General features: G+C 38.3%; 1 protein-coding gene across 1 annotated transcript in view; it reads right to left on the bottom strand.

Moving 5' to 3' along the window:
* Window positions 1-5,476: 5,476 nt before the first annotated feature.
* chn1 (chimerin 1) overlaps window positions 5,477-21,538 on the bottom strand; it is a 56,743-nt gene continuing 40,681 nt past the window's right edge. The window contains exons 9-13 of the mRNA XM_063006695.1: window positions 15,969-16,142; window positions 12,528-12,605; window positions 10,541-10,678; window positions 8,280-8,385; window positions 5,477-6,003 (exon numbers count right to left, since the gene is read on the bottom strand). Coding sequence (XP_062862765.1) covers window positions 5,832-6,003; window positions 8,280-8,385; window positions 10,541-10,678; window positions 12,528-12,605; window positions 15,969-16,142 — 668 coding nt within the window. The 3' untranslated portion in view covers window positions 5,477-5,831. The remainder of the gene's footprint in view (window positions 6,004-8,279; window positions 8,386-10,540; window positions 10,679-12,527; window positions 12,606-15,968; window positions 16,143-21,538) is intronic.

Genomic DNA, 21,538 nt, shown 5'->3' with positions numbered 1-21,538 from the left:
AAAGCAAATAACACACAAAGATACAATCCAACAGCCGTAACAAGATGCATCTTGATGACATCATTAACATGTGCCACTGATCTACAACTCATCTGCAACAGCCATTCAGAAAATCAAACACACTGATCTACTTAAACGTTTAGCATTTAAAAAAAATCATCTACTACTGCCACAGTTTAAACACAATAAAAACCACTTTATAAATTGCTTTATAAACAATAAATCGGTCTTGTCCCGGCTTGGAGATCTCTCACATCCTCAACGATTAATCCATTAGTGTTATGAAATAAAACAAACTACACCGTTTCCCATTTTCCTCTTCAAAATCCATCAGGGTTTTTAATAAGCACACTTTGGTTTTTAATAATCTAAAAACACGACAGAACTTTAATGAAAAAAACTCAACTCTGCGTCAATTATAATTAGTCTATCGCGTTTGATTGACATCCACATCTTCCAATTGTAGACACTTTTGTTAAACAAGCCAAAGTACTGCTAAATGTTCTGTGTGTAAAAGTTAAAATAAAAACAGCAGTTTTGCATAAGTGTGATGTTGTAGGTTCTGTATTTATTCCTTTAGAATACTTGTTTCACAGTCTGAGCTTTGTTATTTAGATACTTTAACCATGGTGCATTGAGAAGTATTATTACTGCTTTGTTGTTTGAGAGGAGAAATTACGTATAGGATTGGTATCGGTATCTGCAGATACTCAATTTGCAGTATCGGTATCGGATATAAAAAAGTGGCATCGAGCCAGCCCTATTAAAAATAATGTGGTCACTGGCATATTATGTGCAAGATAAATTTACATTCATATTCAACTATATGGGACATCTCTCTGCACATGAACATTATGTATGCACTCATCCCAGAAAGGTCAGTTATCCTACAGATCAAACAAGAGCTCTCACTTTATTAGTGTGAAAAGGCACAGCAGAGCCATAATTAATTTGGAGTGTGGAATTTGATGAGTGTGGCTTAGTGTTCAGGCAGCGTGACATTAACACAGCAGCATGCTGAATGAAATGCTCTCCAGCTCCTCTGCCTGGCTATTTTAATGCAGATGGATTAGTGCAATAATAACAATAATTCATTCCTCGAAAATTTAGACCGCTGTTATTTTTTCATCATCGTCAGCCTGCTGTCAGGAGTCACTGGAGTGCAGCAGAAAGCTGCTGGGGGTGAATTAACCCAGTTCATAATGGTAAGGAAATGGTAAAATTATAAATAATGCCAAGGGCTGTTGAGCTTTAAATGAATGACATTTGAGTATTGTTAATTATCACCACAAAGTATTTGTTTACTTCATATTGTATCCTCTCCAGAAGAACTGATTAAGTCTTAATTAATATAAATTCTTTGCTTAGGGTTTTTATACATTTTAAAAGTGATCAGCCATAACATTAAAACCACCTCCTTGTTTCTACACTCACTGTCCATTTTATCAGCTCCACTTACCATATAGAAGCACTTTGTAGTTCTGCAATTACTGACTGTAGTCCATCTGTTTCTCTACATACCTTTTTAACCTGCTTTCACCCTGTATTACATATTAAAACAAAGACCACATGACTCAATCCACCAAGCTCAGAGGTGCCAACAAAATGACAGGACACGACGCCGGGGATAAAGAAAAGGTCAGGAATTGTAATCCTTCACAGCTTTTAATCATCTAACATGGACTGGTGCTTTCAGGGTAACAAAGAGAACTGTAGAGAATAATTGAATGGGATTTCATAACAAATTCACAGCTGCTAACATAAATGTGAACTGTGTGCCCCCTGACAAAAATAGGTCACACAGGCAGTGGTAGCACTTTTAAGGACATTTTGAACCCTAATGAAAAGACATTAAGTCTTACAATGATGTTCAAACACTGACTGACTGTAATAAGAAATGACATCATTTTTGATGCTCTTGGGGGGAGTGGACCCATCATTATTAATTAAAAAATAAACATGTGAATCCTCTATCACATGATTTGCATATGCATCCAGAAATAACAGCTCCTGCAAATCTAGCATGTGGATGATGCCCCAGGTCTTGTAGGTTCTGTGCTAATCCAAACAAATCACTGTGATTGACGTGGGACTGCAGGGCTTGTTGGATCAAAACATAAAGGTTGCTAAACAGTCCCTGTAAACACGAGCACGAGACCTTTTATCAAGGTCACCATGTGATGAAGCTCATGATGGGCTAAATATAGAATATTTGTGGAAAGGAAGACAACCAACCACTTGTTTTGAGTTTTACATTAACATTTCCACATGCAGCTAATACAGCAGTGTTATTTTCTGTCAAATGTAAAGAGTTTAAAGGAATTCAGTGCGGTTTTAAAACAAAATAAAAGTGTTAAAAATCATTTAAGATGTTTTAACCACTGCTTTGTTTACCTGGCTTGTTCAGAGATTAACTAAAATCCATCTTTGCAACACCCCAGGCCGTTATATTCGAGTCATACTTCAGTCATGGTCAAGTTTAAGGCTGATGTCTGTCTGAATACAGACACATGTCTATCTTCAAATCAGTACCCAGGTGGGGCGGTCCTGGTGTTTGCATGTTCTCCCCGTATCTGGGTGGGTTTCCTCCCACAGTCCAAAGACATGCAAGTGAGGTGAATTGGAGATACAAAATTGTCCATGACTGTGTTTGATATAACCGTGTGACTTAATGGATCTTGTGTAATGAGTAACTACCGTGTCTGTCATGAATGTAACCAGAGTGTAAAACATGACGTTAAAAAATCCAAATAAACAATCAAATCAGTAACTGAAATAAAGCCAGTCAATAGATTGGGTCATTGTTAAAATCTAGCAAAATGATATAACTTTAAAAAAACATTCAAAGTCAGTTCAAGTTCTAAGAATGTGCAATTTCGAGCTGTTTTTGTGGTAGCGACTTCAACATGTTTACTACACGCTTTTATTTGAAGTGGAGCAATGAATCCCTGCATTCTTCCTCTTTTTTTTCTTATCTAGTTAAATCCAGTTCCCCACCTCCACCACTGTAGACCCCCACCCTGACTGTGGAGAGCCGGAGACTTTCCCGCCCCCCTCCTCTGACACTCGCACCAACCACCTCTTTTTACCTGCCACCAGTATTCATTATATCAGCCAGCAGAGGCCACAGTTGCAGTAGCAATGAGGAACCAAACCTGTTCAATCATCCAGACACAGGCCATCATGTCCTTACTGCTCAATAGCCCAGCTGAGGTTCCAAATTCAGGCCATTTGCTTTAAACGTGTCTGCACACGTTTACAATTGTGGAACTTAGCAGACACTTAGAGACTTTAAGGTATTGCTCAAAACATTAACTGAACATAGGCAACTTGGCAGTGGTGAGACTTGAACCAGCAACCTTCTGACTAGTAGTTCAGTACCTTAAACACTTTACTACCACTGCACACAGCATGTTTTTTAAATACACATGTAAAATCCCAAATGACTCAATTTGTACTACTTATTTTTCTATAATTGGATAATATAAATTTATTCTAGACCCTACATAGTGCTTAAGAGAACTGCATTAAAGATGCAGCTACAGCAAAACCTAGAATATAGCCAAATGTAACAAAAGTACATTTTTATCTTAATACATTTGTTTTATTTTAGTAAAAAGTATCATTACCCAAGTCATCCTACAGTGTTCTATAATACAACCAGTTATCAAAATCTCATTGGTTACCTTTTACCCTGCACAATAAACTGCATACAAATGTAAGATCTCAAAGTGACATTTAATAAATTAATGTTCTCATAAGCAAATCAATTACAAATATCCAAAACAAATAACCAAAAAACACCAGCCAGTTCTGTTGAGAGTGCAAAAGATTGTTTGTAAAGGCTAGACAGACTACTGTAACAACCACTGAGAAGTAAATTGATTGTAATGTCCTTCATCACAAAAGCTGAAGAAGCTCCGTCCAGAGTCACTTGAAGAGGTACTGCATGTTAAAGGCAGATTATAGTCAAGAGACAAAATATATATATATTTTTTTTTTAAACACAGATTTAAGTAATAATGGTGACACTTTACTTGAACAACTGCATAAAAAAATGTCATGCATTTTTTTATCCTAAATACAATAATATTAACTGTGGTGCATGAAAATGATCTCATTAAAATATAGAAGTAATTCAGAGGTAAATCATCCGAAATTGATGAGGAACGCAGGAGTTTTACTAGGAATGGGCATTCAAAATAGAGTAGTCAAAGTGACTCATTAATTGATGAGCATGTTTAAGGCCATCTTCATTTTAAATGAATCCTGACAGGTACTTGTGGAGTAATTCTTTAATCAATAATCATAAAATGAAAATTACTCTCAGTTTCAACTGGAAGATTGCAGTGCCACACGAAACACTGCTCAGCAGGTTGTGAATAAGTGTGTTAACTCAACCTTACATCATCTCACAGGCAGTCAAGCATCTGACTGATGCAGAGTCTAGTGAAGGAATGATCTCGGATTTAACCATTTTAGTCTAGTACAAAAAAAAACCCCTGAACGTGCTCGTAAGCAGAATTTGTGATTCCAAAAGATACTTTTATTACTGCTGGACATGGGCGGCATGGTGGCTAAGAGGGTAGCACTGTCGCCTTACAGCAAGAAGGTCCTGGGTGGAGTTTGCATGTTCTCCCTGTGTCTACGTGGGGTTTCTCCAGGTGCTCCGGTTTCCTCCCACAGTCCAAGGACATACAAGTGAGGTGAATTGGAGACACTAAATTGTCCATGACTGTGTTGAATATAACCTTGTGAACTGATGAATCTTGTGTAATGAGTAACTACCGTTTCTGTCATGAATGTAACCAAAGTGTAAAACATGACGTTAAAATCCTAATAAACAAACTGCTGGACAGATTGTTAGCAGGACAAATAATTTCATTTATAATTTATTATTAAATTATCAAACATTTTAAACTATTACATTAATCTGAATTAGCATTGATTTTACAGCTTTATTTATAACTAACCAGTGTAAATTCTTAGCATAATTCACTTTTCATGTAATTGCCCGTTAGTGGCTATTCTTCAATTCTCTAGAATTAGAACGAAAAACATTGGTAATATTCTTTTGTACAAATCATTTTCTGTATACTTGTGTTCCTACTACATTCTAAACAAGCCTACAGGTGGATTGAATGCTACAAATTGACCTCAGGTGAGCATGTGTTACCCTATGACAGATTAATGCCTTTTCCAGGGTTTATTCCAGACAAGCACCGTGTTTGAGTGACTCCACACCCACCGCAAACCTGACTGGGATAAAACGGTTATAAAACAGTAGCTGAAGATGAAAATGACCAATGATGAAAATGGCAATTCCTAAACCTGCAATAGCGACAGTTGTGGTGAACTTCAAGTAAAGTATCATCCAAAAATCCCATTTACAATGCCTAACAAAACACAAAACCTGTCTGTCAACTGGGAACTAGTGTACATACACAGGACAAATAAAAACACAGTCACAACGCGGCAGACTTCACGAGCTTTATCACATGCTGCGGGAGAAGATCCAAGCTACAGCTATCCCACAATAAATCATGAACTATCCCAAAATAAACAAACAATGCTCGCTGAGTCACTATTACCCCCGACAAAAATGGGGAGGAAAGCATGCAAATTTACATAAAGTACATAATATATACGCCCAATAAATGGGGAAATCAGAACGGTGAGCAAACAATACCGCTCCACTTAACGTAGAAAAAATGTATTATACAAGGGCTCCTTCATCTTCAGGTTCAAGTCTTTGCACAAACAGAAACAATAGAAAATACAAGCGACAGTCCGTGATAAAAAAAACTGTTTCCTCGGGATTGGAGTAGAGGCTAAAAGAGGATGTCTTCGTTCTTTATCAGACACTCTACCACCTGCCTCTGGTAGCGGATATCGTTTAGCGCAGTCATGGCATCGAGGTCTGGCGCTCGCATCAGAGTGGGACCAAACACGATTCCTAAATTCTCTGCATTCATCAGGTTATCCTTCTCATTCTGTGTCACCCTATAAATACAGAAACAAAAGACGTCAGAATTAGGACTTCAATTAATATGACAGTTTTACAATATAATAACTGTACATTTTATATAATAGAGTCATTTCCTGCACACAAAGTAGCACATCTTGTAGCTCCGGAAAACTTTAACAGAACTTTATTATTTGTCTGTTTAGTTTAAGGTTTCAGTTTTATGGTTTATAAGACCTGAATAATATTAGAACAGGACTTAAATTAGTAGGATTATTATTATTAGTGGCATTGTTCCCAGCAGATGTTTATGTGAACCCCAACACACATCCACTTATACAGGGCCGGGAGAAAAGCATTTGCCTTTTCAATTTTAGCAAATTGCCATTTCTGTTCTTGCTCTCGTGGAAGGCGGTTGCATTTCCCCTCCTCCCTTATCTCTCCTGCTTGGCCTCTCCTGTATCGTACTGTCTCGTCTACTCTACTCTACAGAGATTTTCTCAGCACAGATCCTCAAAGAACAAATTATGGAATTGGTTAAATGGTCTCTGAATGCTACTGACACCATCTTTTCATCGAGAAGTTCGGGTTCGGGGGAACCCACATGCCCCGATGGAACGCAGATGGCAGGATACGCGACGGACTCGTGGGGGAAGTGGAGAGTCGTGTGCCTGGCACCTCTTTCGTTGGAGGACGTAGAGGATGTTTACCTATTCGGAACTTTAATTGTGGGGTTTCTGCTGATTGGTTTAGGCTTAGCCCTGCTGTATCGGGAAATTAAAAAAGTTGGGTCAGTTGTCAATGGTCCCAAGGAACTGCCCAATTTGATTGATATGGTGGGTAGAGCTGTTGGAACTCAGACTGTGGTTATTAATCGCAACATGGATTCCGTTTTGGAGTAACTAACGGCTTTGCGAAATGAGACGGATCAGAGACGCATTAATTCCGTGAGTTCTTGTTAAATTTGTATTAGGGCTCAGACTAAACAACATGTCATTTCTGCTCTTGGCTCCCACTGTTATCATCAACGACCTTGGTGATAAGAAAATTCCTCCAGAGGATCTGCTGCGTACCCTACCCTCCCTCCACTGGCTGGTTCATTCGGGGCAGTAAGAGCTGTCAACAACCATGTCATCGTGAACTTTGTACAGACTTTTTCTTGCTGCACGAATGACTGTCAGAACTTTACCAACCCAAAAACAACGTCTCCACTCTCTTAGCTTGATCCCACCAATACGGCAGGACGGGTCTGCAGTGTGCGCCTGCATATGGCTGCAAATCGCTGAGGCTGCTTGTCGTAGCTGGTACCTTCCCTATCCCCTCACCCCCAAACCCGTGGCTCGTTGTGTGACTATGTTATGTTCTTATGTTTACATGTGCTTGTGTGCTGTTAGGGTTTTTTTTTCATGTTACCACAATCTGGTTGCTAGTTTTTTTTAATCTCCTACTCTCCCAATGTATTACCATTTCTAATGATGCAAATTTCCCCATTGTGGGATTAATAAAGGATATCTTATCTTATTTAATTGTTTTAGCCTTAAACACAAGTAAACATACAATAAAGACAAACTAGTCGCTGCTAATAAAGGTGGCACACCAAGTTTAGGGAGGCATTTATTTTTTCCATATAGAGTGAGATTGAAAATAAGCACTAAACAGTATTTTGTGTTCAAATTGGCTTTCTTTGTTATTGAAAATTTTATATTAGAAATTATATTATTAGTTACTATTATCCTGACAAAAATGGGGAGTAAAATAGGCACATTTAAAGTACATAATATACCCCCAATGTAGTTTTTTTTTCTTTAAACTGTTTTGGCAAATACTAATAAGTGATAACATTTTCACTGCATTGATAACTTTTGTATATAAACTTATTTATTAGTGCATAGTTGCACTCATCCAAAATTGAACCGCAGTACTGAGTTAACATGAACCTGCCACCTGTATAAATGGACACTGGATAGTTTTTATTAATATTCTTAGGTCATAAACAGGTTTGATGTTACCTGACGACACAGATCGTACCTGAGAAGTAAATAAACTAATTGTAACTGAACATGTAGACATCATAACATCATCATATAACAGGTTTATGACCCTTTAAGTTGGTAAATCAAACCCTCAGTTCCTATAACTTCTCATTTGGACTGGTTCTTGTGTTTGAATATGCATTGGTACCTGTCTGTGGTTCTTGTTTTATACCAATTTCAGACTATAACTTTAAGATTAACTGACAGCACAAAACCAGCAGTGTCGTAATTAAATGACTTAAACAGAGAAACAAAGTATTGAGTATAATGTGTGTCTTCACCTTTTTAAGTGAGCCATTAGACAGCGCAGAGTTTCACAGTGAGCAGGAGGTAGCAGCTTCAGAGCTTCATGAAGTGCCTCAAGACGCTCATCGGGATCCATCAGCTCTGAAAAGACAAACAAACAAATCGATCTGTCCAAAATTCTATATATACACCATAAGTCAACAAGTTGTAGCCTTAATAATTCTGCATGTACTGGCAATAACAGTCAAAGTAAGAAATCCATCAGTGTGACTACAGAGCGGACTTGTGCAGACATGCTGATTCTGTATATAAATAAACGATTTCATTCAGCTGCTCCCGTTAGAGGTCGCCACAGCAAATCGTTCGTCTGCATATTGGATTTGGCACAGTTTTTTATGCTGGATGCCTTTCCTAACCCAACCCTCCTGTTTATGTGGGCTTGGGACCAGCACTCAGGGTGCACTTATCTTCTGTATTTGTGAGCCCAGCCCAGGATTTAAACCCCTGAAAAATGAAGCACTGCTGTTACCATTATACCACGAGAGCTGATTCTGCTTCTATTCAAAGGTTTTTCTTTGGTAAAGCCTCTGACTTCCCCCCACATTTTATTCTAAATTTTTTTTTATTTTGGTGTTATTTTACTTATTTACCCACCAATTAATGCACTCACTTCATTTACAAACCATCTAATCCTTTATTCCCAACCGTTTTCCCTTATTCACACACTCACCCACATGCTCACTTCTATACTCACTCACCCATTAAATCCTTCACACTCTAAACCTCTTTACACACCCACCCATCCAACATTCACTCAATTATTCCCTCACTCACTTATTTACCCACGCATCCCTTCAACCACTTACTTGAATATCCATCCAATTATTTACTCACTTACACCTACTCAACTACCAGTGACCAATCAATACAAGACAGTGGACAGCAGTGACTGATTGGTGAAGTTTATTGAGCAATTTAAAGTCCATGGGGTAAATAATAATATCTTTAGTGACCTCTGTTTCCACTCAACCATAAATATGAGTGTTATTAATGTACATGATATTGCAGCCTAGTGGTTAAGGTACTAGACTAGTAATCAGAAGGTTGCTGGTTTAAGCCCCACCACTGCCAAGTAGCTGCTGCTGGGTCCGTGAGCAAGGCCCTTAACCCTCAACTGCTCAAACTGTATACTGTCACAGTACTGTCGCTTTGGACAAAAGCGTCTGCTAAATGCATAAAATGTAAATTGCAATTGCAGTTGCGCAAGCCAAAGTGAGCACTGTATGCATCAGCTAGATTTCAGTTTTGCCTGAAGTTACAGCTAATGACCCCCCGCCCCGAACTGTTGTTAACTCTTTTTTGGGGGTCCAAGTATTACTTTGGAGGGTCAGACACCCCAACCCCCTGTAATTTGAACAATTTAATGTGGAAGAATCCAGTAGCTTGCACAGACCCCTGTGCAACAACAAGCTTTGGGATGGACTGTTGTTAGGGAGCAAGGCCTTCTTGTCCAACAGCAGTGTATGACCTTACCTTATCTGGTTTACAGTCTAAAAGGCTTTTGGTGAAAAGTCTTCATCAAAAAGATTTTTTCTTTTTTATAAATTTAGCACGTCCAATTTCGTCCCATCTATCATCCTCTCATTAGTGCGGATTCCTGCTCCTGATTGGGGCTGACAAGGCCGTTCCATGCCTCCTCCGAAACGTGCACAGCCAATCGACCGTCTTATCACCCACACTTGACGAGTGCAGCGTGGCAGAGTACTGTGTACGGAGGATCACACAACTCCGCCACACCCCCTCCCGTCTCCATACAGGCGTCACCAACCAGCCAGCAGAGGGCGCAACCGCCCCGTTCCTGAGAGAGCATCCCCTACGGTCTCAAGTCCCGCCCCCCACCCGGACAACAGGCCAATCGTTGTCCATAGCCGCCCAGCCTCGACCGTGAAGGCAGAGCTGGATTCGAAACGACGCTCCTTCGAAATCCAGCTCTGGTTGCAGCGCGTGTCTTTTACCGCTGCGCCACCTGAGCGGCTGTAAGATTTTTCTTTTTAATAAAAAAAATTACTACAGCAGCTCTATATTATCTGAGGAATGAGATATAATCAAGTGTGTACTGGGTGAGGAATAGCAAGTCAGTCAGAGGGGGCTATAACAGAAAGAGGAGATGCTTATTTAGATATAAAGTATTGCAGCTCAGCGTGTGTGTGTGTGTGTGTGTGTGTGTGAGAGAGAGAGAGAGAGAGAGAGAGCGAGAGAGAGAGAGAGAGAGAGTGAGAGCAAGAGAGAGACTTACTGGCAGCCTCGATGAAGCGTGGGTACGCATCGTAAGTGATAACAGGAATGGGCAATTCCCTGAAGTAGAGTTTGAGAGCACCCGTGATGATGTTGATATCTTCATACACGTTCACTGAGATGTCAGCCTTCTCGCCGTCTGCAAAGGAAGCAGACAAGAGACCGGTGAAGCATGCATCATCGAGGACTCACCGAGTAGAAATGGGTTTTCCTCTCAAATATGGCAAGCGAGATAAGAGGAAGCCAAACACCATGGAGGATGGAAGGCTTTTTGTCATGCATAGCTTTGGCTGGAGTCACATGGCTTCTCCAGAATCCAGCAGTTTTGTCTATGCAGGGATGTTATGGCTGTATTTTAGGGATTTCTGTCTATTCTGATCATTTCTAGCTTTTTCTTTTTTTACAATTGCTGGAAGTCAAGCTTCACCCAATTCTAACCCAATCCCTTCTGTTTCTATCACTTCAGGTTTCACTGATCCTCCTCTTTGTCAAACCAACTTTCCTTTTTTTATTTCCATTCCAGCTTCACTGTTCAGGCATACAGGCAACAGACACACACAATGTTAGGCAAAATATTAGGACCACCCCCAAAAATGTACATACTCTGCATGCCAAAGCCTCTTTCATAACAACTGTTCATGACACAGACAGATATAAATTACACAAATTAAATGTTGGGCTGATGGTAGATTTTGATAAGGGCCAAATTGGTACTGCCTGATGACTATGTTAAAGTATCTCTGAAATCACAAGGGATGCTCACTGGTAGCCGTGGTGATTACCCACCGATAGTGGGCCGAGGAGGAAAAGTCACAAACCCCTGACAGGTCATTGGGTGTCCAAAATAAAGATGCCAGAGGACTGTGGCCCAAATTGCCAGTTGAATGGGTAAATAATATGCAAGGCCCATGAGGCTGTGTAGTCACTGTAGTAACACAATCCAGATTTTTGTGCCCTTTTTGTGCCCTCAAATTTCTTGAAATTGACAACAGCCATACTGTATGAATTTCACTAAATTAATCACAAGGGCAAAAATCCATTATGAATAGATTATTAATGTGCATGAAAAAACACTCAGCAACATCACAGCCTGGCATCGTCCCTGCCTGGAAAGCTTTTTAAAGCCGTATTGTTACCCTTCCCTCCACTTAAGCCGTTTCTCATTCACTTAGCTCTCGCTCTCTCGTTCTCTCTCAGCATTTCTCTGTGCACACTAAGCTTACTCTGACATTGTCCATTTGTCCTAATGCTGGAGCGAGGGTCTCTTGGGGACACGCTGCCTCTGTGCAGATGGAGCGTAATCCCTATGCAAATGTGCCACTTTTCAAATTAAAGCAGCTCAAGCCATCCCACAATAGCAAAACACATGGTGTTCAAACTGTCAGACAAAGAGTGGCCTAAAAACCCGTACTGGGAGCACACGTGGGTGTTTAACACCCATAATGGTAGCTGTTTGCAGACATGCAGGACATTTCCTATTGGATACAAAACACTAAAAGAGGTGGCAATTTACTAAATTGTAATTTAAATTTAGTAAGGTCACATATATACATATTTAAGTACAATTATAGCCATTAATAGGAAACAAAAAACATACTAAATTAAAAAACCAATAAGAAAAAAGTAAACAAAACAACCAGAGCTATAGCTAGAGTTAATGTCTGCTTTCGTTTTTACAACACTTTTTAAATGATACCATTAGAAAAGGGGTTCCCCCAGAACAAACAGACCCAAGAATGGTTTGGGGTAGAAGCACTTATTCTAAAGGGGCAGTGAGGACAGTGGCTGCTGGCAGGAAGAGAGTGTCTGTTGCCAGAACATCATACAATGTGCAGTGTGCATTTATATATATAAACCCATCAACCACCTATCAATGCCACATAACACTTTTTAAAACAACATTAAACATAGTTATTTAAAAAAATTTAAATGTAATAATGCAAAGCTAATTTAAAAAATGAAAAATTTTATAATTCATGTACACACACCTCTGTCGAAGGACAGCTTGACATCCTCCATTAATTCACTAAATCCAGACACTCTGTAGAGACCTTCAGATTTCAGACCTAAAACAGAATAAACGGTAAAATGAAATCAAAATTAATGAGCGATTTACCCCAGCAGAGAAAACTGTACATTACTTAACATATGGTGCCACTAATTGAGCAATTTATTTGAAGTGTAAACTAAAAACATTCAAACAATTAACCATCTGTTTAATGATCTTCATTAAAACATCATGCTGCTAAGCCACCACGGTGAGGAAATCACCACAACTATTTTAATGTGAAGTTATCCAAGCTGAAATACACATGTATAAAACAGAAATAAGATACATTAGCAGTGTGTAGATTTGTCCTGATTGAGGCGTAATTCTTCAGACATTTAAACACATTATTTTAAACCCATTTAAATATACTCGCTTTTAGTTATTATTTATCTGGCTTGAAGGGATTAACACACATTGTGCTTGAAAAAGAAAAGTATATAATTGTTCACCTACACCGAGTGTTATGAGTGAGGGATGAGTGCACTATAAAGAGGCCAGCAAGTACAAACCATAATTAAAACCCCCAGATCTGCTGCTCCACCTGATACACTAATCCCAGAACACATACTACCACATCCTAACCATCTTAGAGTCAAGGCAGTGATTACAGTCATTGCATTATAATTATTAAACCCGTTTTTGTAATCCTATTTACATGTATTTAGGTTTAAAAACTTTAAACACAAACTAAAGGCTAACAAATCTTAAATAGTTCAATTGAATAGTATATTAACCATGATCTAGAGCGCTGTAGGGAAAAGAGACGATCTGTGATTTCTATCCTGGGATTACACTGCCTGATAACAGTCATATTATTTTCCACTCCAACCAGTCAATGCACATTTAGTTTGATAATAAATGTGCATCCTGGTGGTCAAACAAGGTCAAATTTGAAATTGTGGTAAATAAATGCTGATTAGTCACAAACACATTACACATCAATATAAATGTTCTTCCCAATAAATAAATGAATTAATTAAAAAAGACTAATTAATGCCTGGTAAAATAGACTACATAAAAATAGTTCATAGTAGAGCCCTTGACTTAATTCGAGGCCCTTGAAATGATTGCTCGACTGTGGTCAGGTACATCCTGTTTGCCTAATTTATCCCTGAGGCGTGTCGAAGAGTCAATTGGAGCCCACCTATTGCATTTTAAATTTATTGAACATAGTTTAGAAAAGAACACACCTTGATCTATAAAGGTCCACAATTTAGACTGTATTGTCAGGGAAGAAAAAAGTATATAATATAAATATACACTGCTCAAAAAAATAAAGGGAACACTAAAATAACACATCCTAGATCTCAATTAATGAAATATTCCAGTTGAAAATCTTTATTCATCACATAGTGGAATGCATTGAGAACAAAATAACATAAAATTGATCAATGTAAATCAAAATTATTATCCCATGGGGGTCTGGATTTGGAATCATACTCAAAATCTAAGTGGAAAATCCAATTACAGGCTGATCCAACTTCAGTGGAAATTCCTCAAGACAAGTTAAAATGAGGCTCAGTAGTTTGTTTGGCCTCCACATGCTAGAGGTAGCATGAGACGGTGTCTACAACCCACAGAAGTTGCTCAGGTAGTGCAGCTCATCCAGGATGGCACATCAATGCGAGCTGTGGCAAAGAAGGTTTGCTGTGTCTGTCAGCACAGTGTCCAGAGCATGAAGCAGATACCAGGAGACAAACAATACACCAGGAGACATGGAGGGGGCCGTAGGAGGGCAACAAACCAGCAGCAGGACCGCTACCTCCTCCTTTGTGCCAGGAGGAACAGGAGAAGCAGTGTCGGAGCCCTGCAAAATGACCTCCAGCAGGCCACTAATATCCATGTTTCTGCTCAGACTGTCAGAAACAGACTCCATGAAGGTGGTATGAGGGCCCGACGTCCACAAGTGGGGCTTGTGCTTACAGCCCAACACCGTGCAGGGCGATTGGCATTTGGCAGAAAAACACCAAGATTGGCAGATTCGCCATTGGCGCCCTGTGCTTTTGACGGATGAGAGCAGGTTCACAGTGAGCATGTGACAGACTTGACAGAGTCTGGAGACGCCGTGGAGAACGTTCTGCTGCCTGCAACATCCTCCAGCATGACCGGTTTGGCAGTGGGTCAGTAATGGTGTGGGGAGGCATTTCATTGGAGGGCCGCACAGCCCTCCATGGGCTAACCAGGGGTACCCTAACTGCTATTAGGTACCGGGATAAGATCCTCAGACCCACTGTGAGACCATATGCTGGTGCAGTGGGCCCTGGGTTTCTTCTGATGCATGACAATGCTAGGCCTCATGTGGCTGAAGTGTGTCAGCAGTTCCTGCATGATGAAGGCATTGATGCTATGTACTGGCCTGCCTGTTCCCCAGACCTGAATCCAATCGAGCACATCTGGGACATCATCCACCAATGCCACGTTGCACCACAGACTGTCCAGGAGTGGACTGATGCTTTAATCCAGGTCTGGGAGGAGATCCCTCAGAAGAACATCCGCTGCCTCATCAGGAGCATGCCCAGGCGTTGTAGGGAGGTCATACAAGTACGTGGAGGCCACACACACTACTGAGCCTCATTTTAACTTGTCTTAAGGAATTTCCACTGAAGTTGGATCAGCCTGTAATTGGATTTTCCACTTTGATTTTGAGTATGATTCCAAATCCAGACCTCCATGGGATAATAATTTTGATTTACATTGATCATTTTTATGTTGTTTTGTTCTCAACGCATTCCACTATGTGATGAATAAAGATTTTCAACTGGAATATTTCATTAATTGAGATCTAGAATGTGTTATTTTAGTGTTCCCTTTATTTTTTTGAGCAGTGTATATAGTATAAAGTATAAGGAACTATCTCTGGATTACTTAATGAGTGACTAAATGTAGAATTAATCAAAATCGCTTTAATATCTATTCAAAATAAAATCAACAAGAAAATAAAGCATGCAAGAAGTCAGGGAGTCTAAATCCACTGTACTATACTAAATATTTGCATTTAAACACCCATCCCATGAACACAATTTAATATAAAAAAAACAAACAAAATACATAAATGTAATATTACATGTAATACTAAGTAAAAAAATCTATAAGAAATGTAATATTAAATCTGAAATCCAGCTCTACCCCCAAGTATTTATGTTCTATGGTTTAGTAATGGACCTTAATTAATATAAAATATAATCACTAAAGCTTAAGCTCTGTTAATTTGCTGCTATATTGTTTATTATACGTGTAGATATAGTGTACCTTTTTATTATTTAACTTGTATGTATGTTGACACCTGCACCAAAAGAAATGTCTTGTACATCTGGTACTTGGCGAATAATAATAAAGATTCTGATTTAAGAACATCAGATTTTAAATAAACAGTGCTTACCTCGTGTTTCAATCTCTCGTATGCACATGTCCACCACCATGGGTCGTTTGGTATTATGAGCTTTTACCAGAGTGGTCAGATCACAGCTGTACACTTTCTTTACGTGTTTCAAGTCTGGCTTGCAGTCGTTGGGCACCATCTTGGAACATTGCTTATGAACATTCAAGCCACAGTCTGCAACAAACAACAACAAAGGCCTGCTTAGAACAACTCGGGAAAACACTGAGACTGCCTACATTTCTAAGAACATCTAGCTTTCTTAATAGGTGTAAATGAAAATTCACAGCAATTGAGTGTGAAATAAAAGAGCGTGCAGTTTGTGAAGAGCAGCAGTTTGAGGTTAATACAGCTATTGATTGTCTATATCCTGTCCGGTGCAGATTGGGTTAATTTCTCAACCAGTGTGCTGAGGTTTCATTCTCCTAAATCAATAACTGTCCAAACTGGCAATATGTCTCGATCTTTGATCTTATTACTTTCTGACTGGTTTATAGGCATGCCAGTGGTGTCACCTTGGAGGAACATGCCATCATCACAAATGGCAGAGTATAAAAAATGTATAAGCTATTTCAGTCATCTCTAGGCTATAAAACCATAAATGTCACTATAGTTCATGGGAAAGTGGGTGTTAGTTAGCGGTGGCTGGAAGAGAAACAACAGAATTGAATAGATGGTACAGTGAGGGGGAACCGAGCATTTAACCAATTTTGGTTTTGTTACTGTTCATAGATGCACTTTAAATGTCCACATGTCTTTTGACTTCGTACATATACGGTATTTATTTATAAGCCTGTAAACAAATATGTGTAAAAATAAAATTAGCACTGAGACACCACAAATTATAACATCAATACTTTTTGAGTTTAAGAAGCTTTGAGATATGCACAGTAAGAAATGATTAGCTTGTGCACTAATGGTTATTTACACTCATGCTTGACAATATTGCATTTAATTCTGCCTATATGATGAGAATTCCTTTAGTGGACCATCAATTTCACAAATGCTATTAGAATCCCTCTATTGAACCCACAAATGTTCTATATACTGTATTTTAAATGGAATTGAGTTCAAAATCTAACTTTTTTATATATATGAATATTAATTTATGTAGAATATTCATTGATAATTCTAAATATGGAAATGCAAAGACATCAAGTAAATGCATGAAGAAATTGGTCACTAAATTATTGATTAAATAAAAAAATATATAGTAGTGTAAATATCAGTTATTTCCAACTGTGTGGAAATAAACTAGTGAATAAACTGATCTGATCATATATATTATGATATTACAATATATAAATAAATTGTTATTATTATGAATTATTTATTATTATATATAAAATGCACACAATATAATGTTTAATGTTTTTCATTAAAACATTTTTATTAGTGTAAGAATTAAAATAAAAAATGAATCTTTGAATCCATACCTACATTTCAGAATTAGACATACATTTAGTTTTGGCACTAAATAAAAGCAAGTAAGCACAATTGACCGTGTCCATTCCTGTTCATTCAAACTAAAGGTAAGATTTCAATCAGTCTGAATTTTAAATCCCTTCTTTAAAACATATTAATACATTTGATTTAACTTTTCACATAAATTCTTATGCTGATTATATTACTTATATTAAAAAACACTGTATTAAATGAAAGAAAAATGCAAAACTATGCTTCTGACATTCGGCCCAAATATACAGATTCATGCAAATTTAGGCAAATGACCCCATTAATAAATAATGTTCATTAATATATAATATAAGACTCTGCACTGGGCCAGATGCTCTGGAGCAGGTATCATGTGGAGAAAGGCAAGGTGGGAGACCCCAGAAACAAGGGGATAGAATGAATAAAAAGAAAGAAAGATGGAAGAATAGTAAGTGGCGCGAGAGTCAGTGTATTTAAAGCCAGGGGGTAAACACACAACCCTGCCTGCTTTATGTGAGCAGATCTCTTGGAGAATAAGGGACTCAGAGCTACACTGAAAACAATGTGGTCTGAGTGTGAGATACAGAAAGACAGAGAATAACTAGCAAACGCCGTTCTACAAATCTGCTTTCACACAGAATAATCACACAGGCGGAGATTCTCCGAGCTGCAGGCTACACGAGACCTCATTTCCAACTCAAAATGGGCCGGATGCTTAAAGCACTCTCTACTGCACTCAGTCTGACTGGTTTTAAAGGTGCAGCAGCAACACACATAATGTCTTAATCAATATTTTTTATATTATATCAGCACGATCTGACAAAGGTTCAGCCTGCTTTCTTTTTACAGACTAATGACAGTCATCATGTGAGGAACACCTGGAAAATATAGTGAGATAGTGCAGAGAACCAGCTGGTAATGGCCATGGTGACACGCCATTAATCTACTCGCCACCATAACAATCTTTTAAACAGCCAAAGTGGAAGCAAAGTGTTTTTCCATTACCTTTTTGTAATTACATTTAATAACGTTTTCCACACTTATTTAAAAATAAACTACTAAATATGGCACATTGATACCTCTTCTAAAGATTCTGATTAAAAATTTCCCCCCTCAGCAATGCTGCCTTCATTTAAATTCATTGATGTAGAAATGTAATTACTTCATGAAAAGAGAGTGAGTGATCTCTTAAGAGGCACAGACAGGCGCAGTAATAGAGGGCACCGGCTAATAGATTCACTCTGTCCTCTAAGGTCTGTTGATCCCGTGTCCAGAATACTAGTGCTGGATGACCCTCAGCCCCAGGTGGGGGGAAGAGAGGTCTCAGCTAAAGCAATACTCAAGCATTTTTCACCCTAAAATCTACCTACCCCGTGTAGAATTTAAGAATCAGGATGGACTTTCATTTTATTACATTTCCTTGTATTGAGGAAAAGAAATTAAAGCTGATTACATGAATACTCAAATTAGAAATCAAATTAGAAAAAGAGCAGTTGTTGAGGCAGTCATTAAATATTTATGCATGATATTGTACAGCACTTTTATAAAATCTTCACTCAAAGCTTTCAATAATTTTCTCATTCGCAGCTTTAAATCAATATTCATTTTCTTTTGACAGGCGTGACTGTTTCTGATGGAAGTAATTTGTAGTCCTACCTAACCAATGTATGAATTGTATTAGAATGTACGGTCTATGGATATGACAAAACCTGAGAAGCCTGGTGTAAGCAATAAGAAACACTTTTAACTGTGGTGCTTTACTGTTAAATTAATAAGACATTTATGATTCTTCTGTTGATTTTGCGTAATTTATATTATTACATTTTACATATTACAGAGACATTGTAGTCTAGTGGTAAGGTACTGTACTAGACTAGTAATCAGAAGGTCGCTGGTTCAAGCCCCACCACTGCAAGGTTGCTGCTGTTGGGCCCTTGAGCAAGGCTCTTAACCCTCAATTGCTTAGACTGTACACTGTCACAGTACTGTAAGTCGCTTTGGATAAAGGTGTCTGCTAAATGCTGAAAATGTAAATGTAAATATTATTACAGGACAAAGTTTAGCTTCGGCTTAAAAACAAACCCAGAAAGGTTTATTCAAACTGTGTAATGCTGCCCTTATCCCACAGTAGATTGATAAATATATGTTATTAAACATAACTTTTGACCAATTCATAGTTAATAAAAAAGAGAGGGGAAAGCGAAATATTTGCAAATTACCGTAGATCTTAAAAAGATCTAGGTTTGTGGTAATTCAAGCTGTTTTATGTCTTATAAACTTATAAAACATATGCGGCTAAGTTAAAAAAGGACCAGCTAGTCCACAGTTTTACCAGCAGATCTTACCAGGCTCATGAAGTAGGGGTCAGTGGTAGCTTTTTGGCCCTGAGCCCATAAAATATATGTAAAAAATATATAAGGCTAACCCTGCACTAACAAATAGAATTTTATTGTACATTTACATTTTCAGCATTTAGCAGGCGCTTTTATCCAAAGCGACAGTATAGTGCCTAAGCAATTGAGGGTTAAGGGCTTTACTCAGGGGCCCAACAGTGGCAGCCTGGCAGTGGTGGGACTTGAACCAGTGACCTTTTGATTACTAGTCTAGTACCTTAACCACTAGGCTACAACTGCCCGTACAAACGTATATAACAAATGAAGTACCATGTAAATTTATGGTGCCACCTGCTGGTTAAACAGTAGAATTGCACATTTGACGTAACAATCTGTACAGTATATTATTATTGTTACTATTACTACTGTCTGCATATAAGAGATAGTTACAAATAACATCTTTGCAAAAGTCTTTGCATCAGGTGCCCTGGCAACCAGAGTCAAAGGATTTGTATGCTAAACAGTATAGTATTTATTTAACCTGCATGCAGACATACAATAAACAAATATGCACCTAAAGACACTTTATACTAGCTAAGCTTCTTCACGGAGAATGAGAACAAAGAAAAACTGCACACAAGTATAGATTATTTTCTAATTATTAGAATTTCATAAGAACTGGCAGATTCAGCCCATGAGATCACAGATGTTCAGTAAAATTCCTAACTATTTTTAATAACAGGCAGTTACTGTACTTGGGAGTTTCCTCTTTTACAGAGAGGACTAGGGGCAACCAGTTACCCCTATGTGGTTATGAGGGCTGAATTTTAATGTGTCCCCATAGAAGCCCCTAGAGCTCTCAGCCCCTCACTTTACAATAAAGACATGCCAGCTTTGTTTTTGCTCTGCCATGATTTCATGGGCTGTTGGGAGGAGGGGAAGCGGCACCCTGATAAAGCAATGTGGCACAACATACAGGCACAAAAATTGGCACACTGGAACCTAACCGAACACGCTTCCACACACTTTTGTTCTCACTCGCTCACACACATTTTGTGTAGAAATTTGCATATCACAGTGTCCCGTGTTTTGTGTGCCTGTGTGTTCACTGTCCTAGTTACTAAAAGCATCACTGAGCACAGGAACAATGTCGACACAGAGAGAAAGGGAGAGAGGATGGGATCAAAAGAAGCAACATCAAAAGCAGACTTTCACAATCACTGCAGATTTTAAACCTAATTTATTTACTATTCACTAGTCCCTAAAACATGTAGCTCACTTTGTCCTAAAAAATAAAATAATAAAAATAAAGGCTTAAACCAACATGACCAACATTTAAAAACACAGTAAACAAGTGTAGTTCACAATTACAACCAAACTAGGGATATTAATGATTAACCAGCTAACCGATAACCCATGAGAAGTCACTGTTAGATTAATGCTGTTGTCCCTTACAAAAGACTTTTAAATTTATTTCCAAAAGCTGGCTCTTCACTCTAATTAAGAACACAGCTCAAGTCTGTACAGGGTAGGAGTCCCGATTTGAAACACGCCCCAACCTACTTTCATATGCGCATATGCAAATATACACAATTGGAGTTTTAAAGTTTTTTTGTGCATTTGTATAATTTAAACAATAATGTAAATAAAAACAATAAATGACAGTGATTAAAACAAATATTGATTAAAATTTATTAAAATCACAAAAGGAAGCAGCTTTGTCTCAGTATGGACTGCATGTTAAACTGCAGTCCAGTTAAACTGTTATTGTATTTTTTTTACAGAAATAATGATGATATTTCATCT

The sequence above is a fragment of the Trichomycterus rosablanca genome, chromosome 12 (assembly GCF_030014385.1).
Source record: "Trichomycterus rosablanca isolate fTriRos1 chromosome 12, fTriRos1.hap1, whole genome shotgun sequence".
NCBI lineage: Eukaryota > Metazoa > Chordata > Actinopteri > Siluriformes > Trichomycteridae > Trichomycterus > Trichomycterus rosablanca.
Note: the sequence above shows the minus strand (reverse complement) of the source record. Positions and strands in the feature narration are given on the sequence as shown.